The 13,275-nt window shown below is 35.9% G+C and overlaps 3 protein-coding genes across 3 annotated transcripts; 1 reads left to right on the top strand and 2 right to left on the bottom strand.

The window, feature by feature from the left end:
• Positions 1-3,170: 3,170 nt before the first annotated feature.
• Positions 3,171-3,952, bottom strand: LOC144422058 (uncharacterized). Its single transcript, XM_078111794.1, has 2 exons — positions 3,808-3,952; positions 3,171-3,634 (listed from the first exon to the last, which is right to left on the bottom strand). Exons 1-2 carry the CDS (start codon positions 3,827-3,829, stop codon positions 3,324-3,326), a joined length of 333 nt encoding a protein of 110 aa, XP_077967920.1. The 5' UTR covers positions 3,830-3,952; the 3' UTR covers positions 3,171-3,323.
• A 2,233-nt stretch (positions 3,953-6,185) lies between these two features.
• Positions 6,186-12,404, top strand: LOC144422056 (2-Hydroxyacid oxidase 1-like). Its single transcript, XM_078111792.1, has 8 exons — positions 6,186-6,358; positions 6,463-6,578; positions 9,106-9,251; positions 9,822-9,979; positions 10,121-10,212; positions 11,062-11,220; positions 11,486-11,555; positions 12,026-12,404. The coding sequence occupies exons 2-8, from the start codon at positions 6,486-6,488 to the stop codon at positions 12,100-12,102; spliced, it is 795 nt and encodes a 264-aa protein (XP_077967918.1). The 5' UTR covers positions 6,186-6,358; positions 6,463-6,485; the 3' UTR covers positions 12,103-12,404.
• On the bottom strand, positions 7,292-8,073 carry LOC144422057 (uncharacterized). The gene is made up of 2 exons (XM_078111793.1): positions 7,929-8,073; positions 7,292-7,755 (listed from the first exon to the last, which is right to left on the bottom strand). Exons 1-2 carry the CDS (start codon positions 7,948-7,950, stop codon positions 7,445-7,447), a joined length of 333 nt encoding a protein of 110 aa, XP_077967919.1. The 5' UTR covers positions 7,951-8,073; the 3' UTR covers positions 7,292-7,444.
• Positions 12,405-13,275: the final 871 nt, after the last annotated feature.

Genomic DNA, 13,275 nt, shown 5'->3' with positions numbered 1-13,275 from the left:
TACGCGGTCTATCCACGTAGAGTGTTTAGAAACGTCTTTAAGGATAGGTAGATGGCTATACGGGAATATACGTTTAATACAGAAACAGCAGTTGGTCTTATATATATACAATGAGTTAGTGGTACAAGGTAGGGTGACCGTACATTTGAACCCATGCGTATATCCGCGGGTTGAATCTATATACGGGTGCTAAAACCCATGGGTTAGGGTGAGTATATGTTCAAATATCCGTAAAACAAAAAAAATTCCATAGGTGCAATAGTATGCAGGTGCAATTGTCATGGGTTCAAATGTACGTGGGTTCAAATGTAATGGAACCACAAGGTAGTGGGAAAATTTTCTTCGCGATGTTTGTCTCCAGCGGACGGTGCTGCAAGACACTAAATAAACCATATCGTTTTTGTGGCGTCTTTAAAATTAAGACAGTTCAGCCGGTTAATTGGTTGATCAATATTAGCTAGTTAACGCTTGCAATTAACTTAACCCACTTTTCCCAACCAAGAAGAATTTAGTCGTACTTAAAGAAGAATTTTGTTTTTGTTGTTGTACTAATAATATGTTTTAGTTTATATTTATATGTTTATATATGGACACATTATAAACTGCCCAAACTGTACAAAAACAAAAAGGACTTCAAACTAAACGACAAGAAAGTCTGAAAAACATAAAAGTTAAACTGAAATCTAATTAACAAAACTACATCTACTGCACATAACGTACGTCAGTCAATCAGCAATTCTCTTTTCCATCAATACTGAAAGTACTTAACGTATGCATACAGTGTAAAACAGGAGACAAAATAGTCTTTCGGGGTGAAGGACGCGTGAAAAAAACAGTACACGAAAAAAAGATTGAATAGAAAGTGTCACAGAGAGTCGAATAAAAATTTATTCAGATATATATAAGTATGTTTAAGTGCGCAGAGACGGTCTGGCATATACAGAAACGCTCATTTATTTGAAAGACTCCGAGCATCACCAAGAGATGTAACCACAGGAACCTTTCATGATTCAAACGTCATTGGAGGCTTTAACGGCAATGCAATAAACTTGGTACTTAAACTAGCTCAGCTAGTTTGGAGAATTTTCTCACTGCCATGTGTGACATTCGTTAAAACGAGTGTGGTTAGTTCCCTGGATTTATACTTCAAGCATGGTTTTCCTGAATGAATCAGTGTATACATACAATGTGGCGACAACGGTGTTTGTTTAGAACGTGTCGCAAACTCACCAGTAGATATGGTAATGGCAGTGATAAAAAAAATCGCACTTGACTTTTGTTGCAATTTGGACTCGAAATGAGTTGCGCGATTGCGATAGCGATTTCAGTTGTCGACTGATTCAAATAACCATTGCAGGGGTTGTGTTGAATTCTAAATGTAGACAGAAGTAAGATGTATATTTTAGATTAGAAAGATTTTGTATGTGACGATCCAGACTTCGCGCAATTGATATTTAAGGTTTAATCAATTCAAGCAATCAATTGTATTGTTTCCGGGAATCTTTGATTCTGTCGACTCATGAGTTGAATTGCAAATAAATCCCTTATATATGTGTGTGCTTTTCCTACATGCTTACAATTTTAGTTTACTGGCGAAGAGTTTAAACCTTCTGTCCATGGATAATTTATTGCTATCAGTAAGCGATTATGAGGGAGAGGCTCGAAAAAAGTTATCGCAACATGATTGGGGCTACTTTGCTGCAGGAGCTGTAGGAGGAGAAACTATAAAAGAAAATTGTGAAGCATTTAAAAGGGAAATTAACGATTTAATATGGCGAATAACATTTTGACGTTTTTTTTTGGCCTATTACTTCTGTTTTTACTTGAATACTTAATGTGCTGGGTGGATATTGTTGTTTTGCTCTTATAACACTTGACACGGCTACTAACTTGGTGCGCTATCTCGAATTTTGCACAAGTTATATCTTATGAATTCAAATTTAGAGCAAACTTCGAGAATTCATGAAAATAATATTTCTCAAACATTATTTAAAAGTATTGCTTCAATACTGCTGGGTTATGGTTGTTGGATAAATGAATCAAAAAATAATGAGAAAAATATTTCAAATGCAATATTATACACAGATGGCGATTTCGACCCAGGAATTTAAAGAACGTTAGCAGAGTGAATTGTGCGACAGAAGTAATTGGTTCGAAAGTACCTTTTCCAATATGTATTGCACCAACGGCATTACATCGTCTGTGTGCACCAGAAGGTGAATTTTGTACTGCAAGAGGTAAATAGACTGCAGCATATATTTCTTTCAATATTATATATCTCGAACATTAGATTGAGTTAATAACACACAATAAAACACAATATGAAATGATTTTTATTCAGCCGCCGAATCAATTGGCGTAGGAATGGCAGTAAGTTTATGGAGTAACAAAACTATGGAAGAGATCGCAACTGAGGTGCCAAACTGCATAAAATGGTGTCAACTTCAATTAACTAAGGTTGGTATGAAAAAAGTAAATTGTAAAAATAAATAGTAATAAACACGTGTTTACATTTAGAAGTCTGCGATAATAAAAAATTTATACGTGGCGAACACCCCGTCAACTCTTTCTGCCCTGGACCGCGATATCGAAAAAACACTATATTCCTGGCGTTTTCGAACAAAATTCACAAACTTTAAAAAATTGTCAAAAGCTAACCATAGGCCCAATCCCTACAGTTCTTGGTTTTTTTGAAAGGCAACTCCAAGCACAGCACCAGGAAACTAAGTTTTTCACACCTGTTCTAACAGCAAGCCAGTGGCATGGCTCAGCTTTGACACACTTTTTACGGCTCTCAAATTTCGTCCGAAATATGACTAAAATGACCACTTTCAAAGACAAAATACTCACACACAAACTATAAACACTACACATATCAAACTTACTCACAAGAAGGGTAGAGGTGTAACCTTATTGGGAAAATTTGCAGTTTTTCTCTAACTGACATGAAATTGTCATGGTAGGCTGATGAATTTCAGGTAAATGGCAGAAATTTTCGAAAAAATTGAAAATTTTGTTTTCGAAAAATCAGATATTTATATTTACATATGAGTAAAAAATGACACAAAAAAAATAAATTCAGTCAGTGTTGAAAGAATGTGAATAACAGTGGTGAAAAACAATGTGAAAAGAAAGTGTGCATACGAAATAATAATAGCGAAAATGAAGAATTACACAGTATGTACATAAAACACCTTGGTGCACGTAAAAAGAAAAATCAGTCTCTGACAAAGTCAACAAAAATCACAGTCTCTGGCAAAGTCAACAAAAATCACAGTCTCTGATAAAGTCAACATCACAATATTGCACATAAGTTTTGATTCCTATTCCCAATAGTTTGGGAGGGTGTGAAACTTCTCGAAACACGGGGTAACACAAAGTGTTACCTGGCATTTCTCACACCAATATGAAGACCTTTTTTGTTTCAATTTTCTGCTACTGCCTTCTCTTTCTTTTTTGTCCCGTTCAGAACACACCCTGCAAACTCGTGATCGCCGAGGGCTCGAAGCTCCGAACATTCCGCCCGTTGACGCTGCTGCTTCAGCTGGTACATCTTCAGTGCTTGCAGCATAGCGCCTAGCTGGGACTGGGACAACCTCTTCATCGGAGCTAGATGACTCACTCGTCACCAGAACTAAAAGAAAAATTGCGTTGATTAACGACTGGATTATTACTAATAACAAGTCCAAGCTATGAGGCTTGCTCAAACAATTGCCACAGTCAGCTTACAAACTATCATTTTCTCAGAATATAAAGAAAATTTTTTTTAAAAAATAGCAGAAGAATGCATGCAGGTATTGCACTTACCTTGCATCAAAATCGCTCTCATTCTCCATTACGGTACCTTGTCTGATTTATAGCTACCAGAATCCTAATAAACTTACAAATACGTCTTATATAACAATATCCCTTTAGAACCGAAATCAACTGCATAATAACAAAAAAACATAATAATAACTGCATAACAATAATAAAAAGACGATTCTCGTCCGCAGTCATAAACACTATTCCCTGTGTCGACGACAAATGAATAGTCCAAAGTCTACTCTGAAGTCTCAAAACAAAGAACGAATGTTCCCTAGCTATTTTTGGTGGTTTACGAGCTTCAATTTTCAATGAACAAACATACAACTGCAGAGAAAAAAGCAGAAAAATATCAAAAAAGGGGAACACCCTTTAAATCGCCCAATACGCTCGAATGGTTCGAGCGATAGCTCATAATAACGGGCTCGAAACACACTAACGATTGATACCAAGATCGTATGCCTCGTGCCCGTTGAAGCGGAGATATGACGTCATATTTTACCCGCAATTTACTGCGGTTCAGGTTGGTGGTGTTTCTCGCCATCCGTATTATAGTGCGGCTCAGGGCGCGAAGAGTTAATACAAGCAACAGTTTATCAATGACGGACTGAATAAGCACGAAATTCTTAAAAAAGAAAACTCTGTTATAGAAAATCAGTTCATTCTATTATTTTTCGACGTTTGACATAATACTGGAAATAGAAATAGTCGTGAATATCAAACTACAACATTCCGATTGTCTAATCTTCAGACCAGTGGTACTCAAACGGCGGAACGCGTCCCTCATTAACAATTCTTTATTACGGTGCTCCAGAAGTATGCACACCAAGATGTCGCACAACCTGGACCCTAACCGGTACACACATACTATGTTCAGGTTGTGCGCCATCTTGGTGCGCATATTTCTGGAGGTCCCTATATACAGGTATTTGTTGGATAAAACAAAATTTCGCCTTACTATCTGTTATTTGTAGCTTATTGCTAGCTAGTTATTTTTGAGGTTGGTCGCGAGACTTGACTAATTCTAAAAATGAGGCGCGGCTCAAAAAGTTTGGGAATCACTGCTTTAGACCCTAAATGATGACGGTTAAAAATTTTCTATACATATGTGTGTAAATGAAGTCTCTATCTATTCTAGATTTGCAAATATTTGGCTTATTGATATTCAAATATTTCATAGAATCGTATCGTAACAGAGCATTTTGTGAGAAGAGCTGAACAAAACGGATTCAAAGGATTTATTGTAACTATCGATGAACCGGTTTTTAGAAATCGTGACCACAGATACGAAGACGGAAGACCATTTAACTTTGATACATCCATTAGGTAAGATTTATTTCTGCATTTATTTTCACTTAAATCGGACAGGATCAATGGGTTTTACTCCTGGCTCTTCAAAACTTATTTCACGTTGAACGTTCCCGTATTTCCCAACCTTTTTGTCAAATTTCTTTCTTCGTCTATTTTGGAATTTTTTATTTCCCCATCCCTGTACATAAAACTACTTCATTTGTTTCTTTTTTAATGGATCCTTTGCTATAGTTATGTGCAAGTCGCTCGCCCGTTTTGTGTAGTTTATTATGTGTTCGTGAATACATATCATAGTGATAGTACATACCAAAATTATTCTCCAAAAACGGTTAACATTCCTCACTGAAAGGAATTTCTTAAGGAGTGGGAAACGTTGGTTCACAAGCGAGGTTTCACAACGTAGAAACTATCCTAAAATCAAAATATTTGAGTTTACAAAAAGTGCACAAAGTCAGGCTCTCAAAACATGACGACACAAATTTGTAAACTGCACACACGCTGATAATTACCCAAAATCGCAATGCCAACAATTAGATACTGAGCATTTAAACTCGTTTAAGTGAAATTATGTTCTGGCTACTTTAGAAGCAGAAATATTGAACAATCGACCAAGATTGTGGAACCTGACCAGTCGGCATTTGTTGCGTTTCAATCCTGCATGAATGGAAGTGTTGAATGGGACAGTATCGATTGGTTGAAAGAAATTACGGACTTACCTGTAGTGGTTAAAGGAATTCTAACAGGTAAGCTATGGTTATGATTTTAAACTATTCTAAGTTATTATACGTTCTAGGCTTTTTTTTTTTTGGCCTATTACTTCTGTTTTTACTTGAATACTTAATGTGCTGGGTGGATATTGTTGTTTTGCTCTTATAACACTTGACACGGCTACTAACTTGGTGCGCTATCTCGAATTTTGCACAAGTTATATCTTATGAATTCAAATTTAGAGCAAACTTCGAGAATTCATGAAAATAATATTTCTCAAACATTATTTAAAAGTATTGCTTCAATACTGCTGGGTTATGGTTGTTGGATAAATGAATCAAAAAATAATGAGAAAAATATTTCAAATGCAATATTATACACAGATGGCGATTTCGACCCAGGAATTTAAAGAACGTTAGCAGAGTGAATTGTGCGACAGAAGTAATTGGTTCGAAAGTACCTTTTCCAATATGTATTGCACCAACGGCATTACATCGTCTGTGTGCACCAGAAGGTGAATTTTGTACTGCAAGAGGTAAATAGACTGCAGCATATATTTCTTTCAATATTATATATCTCGAACATTAGATTGAGTTAATAACACACAATAAAACACAATATGAAATGATTTTTATTCAGCCGCCGAATCAATTGGCGTAGGAATGGCAGTAAGTTTATGGAGTAACAAAACTATGGAAGAGATCGCAACTGAGGTGCCAAACTGCATAAAATGGTGTCAACTTCAATTAACTAAGGTTGGTATGAAAAAAGTAAATTGTAAAAATAAATAGTAATAAACACGTGTTTACATTTAGAAGTCTGCGATAATAAAAAATTTATACGTGGCGAACACCCCGTCAACTCTTTCTGCCCTGGACCGCGATATCGAAAAAACACTATATTCCTGGCGTTTTCGAACAAAATTCACAAACTTTAAAAAATTGTCAAAAGCTAACCATAGGCCCAATCCCTACAGTTCTTGGTTTTTTTGAAAGGCAACTCCAAGCACAGCACCAGGAAACTAAGTTTTTCACACCTGTTCTAACAGCAAGCCAGTGGCATGGCTCAGCTTTGACACACTTTTTACGGCTCTCAAATTTCGTCCGAAATATGACTAAAATGACCACTTTCAAAGACAAAATACTCACACACAAACTATAAACACTACACATATCAAACTTACTCACAAGAAGGGTAGAGGTGTAACCTTATTGGGAAAATTTGCAGTTTTTCTCTAACTGACATGAAATTGTCATGGTAGGCTGATGAATTTCAGGTAAATGGCAGAAATTTTCGAAAAAATTGAAAATTTTGTTTTCGAAAAATCAGATATTTATATTTACATATGAGTAAAAAATGACACAAAAAAAATAAATTCAGTCAGTGTTGAAAGAATGTGAATAACAGTGGTGAAAAACAATGTGAAAAGAAAGTGTGCATACGAAATAATAATAGCGAAAATGAAGAATTACACAGTATGTACATAAAACACCTTGGTGCACGTAAAAAGAAAAATCAGTCTCTGACAAAGTCAACAAAAATCACAGTCTCTGGCAAAGTCAACAAAAATCACAGTCTCTGATAAAGTCAACATCACAATATTGCACATAAGTTTTGATTCCTATTCCCAATAGTTTGGGAGGGTGTGAAACTTCTCGAAACACGGGGTAACACAAAGTGTTACCTGGCATTTCTCACACCAATATGAAGACCTTTTTTGTTTCAATTTTCTGCTACTGCCTTCTCTTTCTTTTTTGTCCCGTTCAGAACACACCCTGCAAACTCGTGATCGCCGAGGGCTCGAAGCTCCGAACATTCCGCCCGTTGACGCTGCTGCTTCAGCTGGTACATCTTCAGTGCTTGCAGCATAGCGCCTAGCTGGGACTGGGACAACCTCTTCATCGGAGCTAGATGACTCACTCGTCACCAGAACTAAAAGAAAAATTGCGTTGATTAACGACTGGATTATTACTAATAACAAGTCCAAGCTATGAGGCTTGCTCAAACAATTGCCACAGTCAGCTTACAAACTATCATTTTCTCAGAATATAAAGAAAATTTTTTTTAAAAAATAGCAGAAGAATGCATGCAGGTATTGCACTTACCTTGCATCAAAATCGCTCTCATTCTCCATTACGGTACCTTGTCTGATTTATAGCTACCAGAATCCTAATAAACTTACAAATACGTCTTATATAACAATATCCCTTTAGAACCGAAATCAACTGCATAATAACAAAAAAACATAATAATAACTGCATAACAATAATAAAAAGACGATTCTCGTCCGCAGTCATAAACACTATTCCCTGTGTCGACGACAAATGAATAGTCCAAAGTCTACTCTGAAGTCTCAAAACAAAGAACGAATGTTCCCTAGCTATTTTTGGTGGTTTACGAGCTTCAATTTTCAATGAACAAACATACAACTGCAGAGAAAAAAGCAGAAAAATATCAAAAAAGGGGAACACCCTTTAAATCGCCCAATACGCTCGAATGGTTCGAGCGATAGCTCATAATAACGGGCTCGAAACACACTAACGATTGATACCAAGATCGTATGCCTCGTGCCCGTTGAAGCGGAGATATGACGTCATATTTTACCCGCAATTTACTGCGGTTCAGGTTGGTGGTGTTTCTCGCCATCCGTATTATAGTGCGGCTCAGGGCGCGAAGAGTTAATACAAGCAACAGTTTATCAATGACGGACTGAATAAGCACGAAATTCTTAAAAAAGAAAACTCTGTTATAGAAAATCAGTTCATTCTATTATTTTTCGACGTTTGACATAATACTGGAAATAGAAATAGTCGTGAATATCAAACTACAACATTCCGATTGTCTAATCTTCAGACCAGTGGTACTCAAACGGCGGAACGCGTCCCTCATTAACAATTCTTTATTACGGTGCTCCAGAAGTATGCACACCAAGATGTCGCACAACCTGGACCCTAACCGGTACACACATACTATGTTCAGGTTGTGCGCCATCTTGGTGCGCATATTTCTGGAGGTCCCTATATACAGGTATTTGTTGGATAAAACAAAATTTCGCCTTACTATCTGTTATTTGTAGCTTATTGCTAGCTAGTTATTTTTGAGGTTGGTCGCGAGACTTGACTAATTCTAAAAATGAGGCGCGGCTCAAAAAGTTTGGGAATCACTGCTTTAGACCCTAAATGATGACGGTTAAAAATTTTCTATACATATGTGTGTAAATGAAGTCTCTATCTATTCTAGATTTGCAAATATTTGGCTTATTGATATTCAAATATTTCATAGAATCGTATCGTAACAGAGCATTTTGTGAGAAGAGCTGAACAAAACGGATTCAAAGGATTTATTGTAACTATCGATGAACCGGTTTTTAGAAATCGTGACCACAGATACGAAGACGGAAGACCATTTAACTTTGATACATCCATTAGGTAAGATTTATTTCTGCATTTATTTTCACTTAAATCGGACAGGATCAATGGGTTTTACTCCTGGCTCTTCAAAACTTATTTCACGTTGAACGTTCCCGTATTTCCCAACCTTTTTGTCAAATTTCTTTCTTCGTCTATTTTGGAATTTTTTATTTCCCCATCCCTGTACATAAAACTACTTCATTTGTTTCTTTTTTAATGGATCCTTTGCTATAGTTATGTGCAAGTCGCTCGCCCGTTTTGTGTAGTTTATTATGTGTTCGTGAATACATATCATAGTGATAGTACATACCAAAATTATTCTCCAAAAACGGTTAACATTCCTCACTGAAAGGAATTTCTTAAGGAGTGGGAAACGTTGGTTCACAAGCGAGGTTTCACAACGTAGAAACTATCCTAAAATCAAAATATTTGAGTTTACAAAAAGTGCACAAAGTCAGGCTCTCAAAACATGACGACACAAATTTGTAAACTGCACACACGCTGATAATTACCCAAAATCGCAATGCCAACAATTAGATACTGAGCATTTAAACTCGTTTAAGTGAAATTATGTTCTGGCTACTTTAGAAGCAGAAATATTGAACAATCGACCAAGATTGTGGAACCTGACCAGTCGGCATTTGTTGCGTTTCAATCCTGCATGAATGGAAGTGTTGAATGGGACAGTATCGATTGGTTGAAAGAAATTACGGACTTACCTGTAGTGGTTAAAGGAATTCTAACAGGTAAGCTATGGTTATGATTTTAAACTATTCTAAGTTATTATACGTTCTAGGCTTTGTATTGCAAATAAGAAAATTATAAATGGATAAAACATTGAATACCAACATTCTTTAAAGAACTTTTCATTATTTTTATATTAAAAGCGGAAATGGCAATTAAGGCAGTTGAACATAAGGTTGACGGAATCATTGTCTCAAACCATGGCGGACGAATATTGGATAGTACATTCGCGACAGTGAGTATACATGAATATAGACTCTATAGATGGTGAGAAATATCAGATATTGTTCTGTTCTGGCTTCGACAGCTTCATGTATTAAGATTTACCACAATGTTTTGACAACTACAAACTCTGTTTTAATCTTTAATCTTTCAAGTTTTTGTTTTTTTGTCTTATAACTTTTAGCTATTGTGATTGATTGCTTTTAATCAACCGAAATAACGAGAATAGCGATCGGAGACCACCGACTTATCGATCGCACACAATCGTTCGCAGCGACGAAAATTAGGGGATCCTCCAGAACAGAAACTGCGGTTTCGATTCTATCGCTCTGACCCAATAGCGACATCACGTGTCCCATAATTAATTAATAACTCGCTTTTACGACATATTTCATGAAAAATCAATAGCCTTCTGATTCGAGCTATGATGAATGATCATGCAAAATTTGGAGCAGATTCAACCTCGCTTTCGTGAGATATCACGTAGCATACGAAATAGTCTAACAGACAAACGAACAGACAGACAAATACTTATCAACATATTTACCGATCGAGATCGATAAGTAATGAAAGAGAAAATAGGAAACGCATGTTGTTCATATCATTTTTCTTTTTGACGTCTTTTCATTCGCGATGAGAGTTTAAATCTAAATCTGTATTGTAAAGTCCAATCGAAGCAAGATTATAATTCCCATTTGTGAATTTTCTGCCGCTGAATACATTTTTTAACAAAGCTGAAGATCATTTTATACCAATGATTGTTATGTTATCACGTCCATGTAAGTTTATGTCCATATCCATGATTTGCATCTCCTATGTAAACTCATGAAGTTTCATGTTTAAAACTGGACATTAATTTTAGATAGACGTTCTTCCAGAAGTAGTGAAGGCCGTGAATGGCAGAGTTGATGTTTATTTTGACGGAGGAATCCGTAAAGGAACAGACGTAGCAAAAGCAATCGCTCTCGGAGCAAAAGCGGTTTTTGTTGGAAGACCCATAATCTGGGGACTGGCATGCAAAGTTTGTAACAAGATCATTTCTGTATTTAACATATATTTTCAAGAGAGCCAACATACCGAGAGTTATCCAATTTGCTATTATTATATATGATGGTCGATGGTGAAACATGTGGCCGATTTTATTTTAGGATCATCCCTTTCGGAAACTAGAGTAAAATTACATTTGCAAAAAGTGAATTTTTCCTGAAATTAGTGCAAAGTATTCTAATAAACATGTTGAATATTTTGTTGATATGACAATAGTAAAACGAAACAATACCTTTCAGGGGGAAGAAGGTGTGAGGAATGTTCTAGGAATTCTCAAAAACGAATTTATCTACACCATGCAATTTCTTGGTGAGTTGGTAGTCTTTATACCTAATATAACATAATGCAACATTGGTGCTATTCCGGTATGTACTACATGTTTGAACGTTTTTAATAAAACTTGTTTCTTAAATTAAACACTATTGACAAAGATTTCTTTTTCAACTCCAGTTTTACTTCGTTGAAGAGCTTTGGAGGCATTTAACCTAATGCAAAAACATGATATTAGTTGGTGGTTTTTCACAATTTTATTGAGAAAACCAAAGTGATTCCAATGCTAAACTTCAAATAACAGCCAAAATTACCAACTTGCAATAAGTGATACCGTAACTAAAACAGATCAAATTCACACTAAATTTCAATTACCAGATAGCGAGTGAAAATCACGATCATGTACACCTCACCATAAATTCTAACAGACCAGCCGAAAAGTGAAACAAAGTAAGCTACATTTTGCAACTAACGAGTAACATGCTTCATTTATATAAATTTGTTTCCAGGTGTTTCTACAATAGAAGAATTGCAAACGACACCAGACATAGTTGTTCACGAAACAAGATATTTCTCGAAACTTTGAATTAAATTTCTCCAGGACATAATAAATATGCAGAAATTGATAAATTGGTCGATATGATTTGCGCAAATGCTGATATTAATATTTTTTGTGAAGTCTTTAATTACATCGCCAGTACATTGCAAAGTTACAGTTTATTATTCGACAAAGAAAAATGTCGATAATTGATAAGTTAGTACAAGGCCAAATTATGACATCATAGTAACAAATCTAGTATAGCGAGGGTAAGTCCCGAAGCGTTCGTTTTCTGCTTGCACTGCAAGACGTGAATCCCACACAGAACAAAGAAAGGATATGATGCGTAATAAATCAATGTGGGAGTTTTTGACATTCTAATTCAATACTACAGAAATATATCGCGGCCGCCAATTCGTGATAAAAAAAAAGATAATTATATAAAAATGACATACATTAGATTTGTCGAAATGGTTGAATTTATTATAACTGTTGCCTGGGGCAGCGTGAACTATGGCTTTGCGCTATTATAGGGCAATTTTCTATAGATAGTTTTACGCGGTCTATCCACGTAGAGTGTTTAGAAACGTCTTTAAGGTTAGGTAGATGGCTATACGGGAATATACGTTTAATACAGAAACAGCAGTTGGTCTTATATATATACAATGAGTTAGTGGTACAACGTAGGGTGACCGTACATTTGAACCCATGCGTATATCCGCGGGTTGAATCTATATACGGGTGCTAAAACCCATGGGTTAGGGTTAGTATGGGTTCAAATATCCGTAAAACAAAAAAAATTCCATAGGTGCAATAGTATGCAGGTGCAATTGTCATGGGTTCAAATGTACGTGGGTTCAAATGTAATGGAACCACAAGGTAGTGGGAAAATTTTCTTCGCGATGTTTGTCTTCAGCGGACGGTGCTGCAAGACACTAAATAAACCATATCGTTTTTGTGGCGTCTTTAAAATTAAGACAGTTCAGCCGGTTAATTGGTTAATCAATATTAGCTAGTTAACGCTTGCAATTAACTTAACCCACTTTTCCCAAACAAGAAGAATTTAGTCGTACTTAAAGAAGAATTTTGTTTTGGTTGTTGTACTAATAATATTTTTTAGTTTATATTTATATGTTTATATATGGACACATTATAAACTGCCCAAACTGTACAAAAACAAAAAGGACTTCAAACTAAACGACAAGAAAGTCTGAAAAACAT

This window comes from Styela clava, chromosome 4 (assembly GCF_964204865.1).
Source record: "Styela clava chromosome 4, kaStyClav1.hap1.2, whole genome shotgun sequence".
Classification (NCBI taxonomy): domain Eukaryota; kingdom Metazoa; phylum Chordata; class Ascidiacea; order Stolidobranchia; family Styelidae; genus Styela; species Styela clava.
The sequence above is the reverse complement of the archived record's forward strand: the minus strand, read 5'-3'. Positions and strand labels throughout refer to the sequence as shown.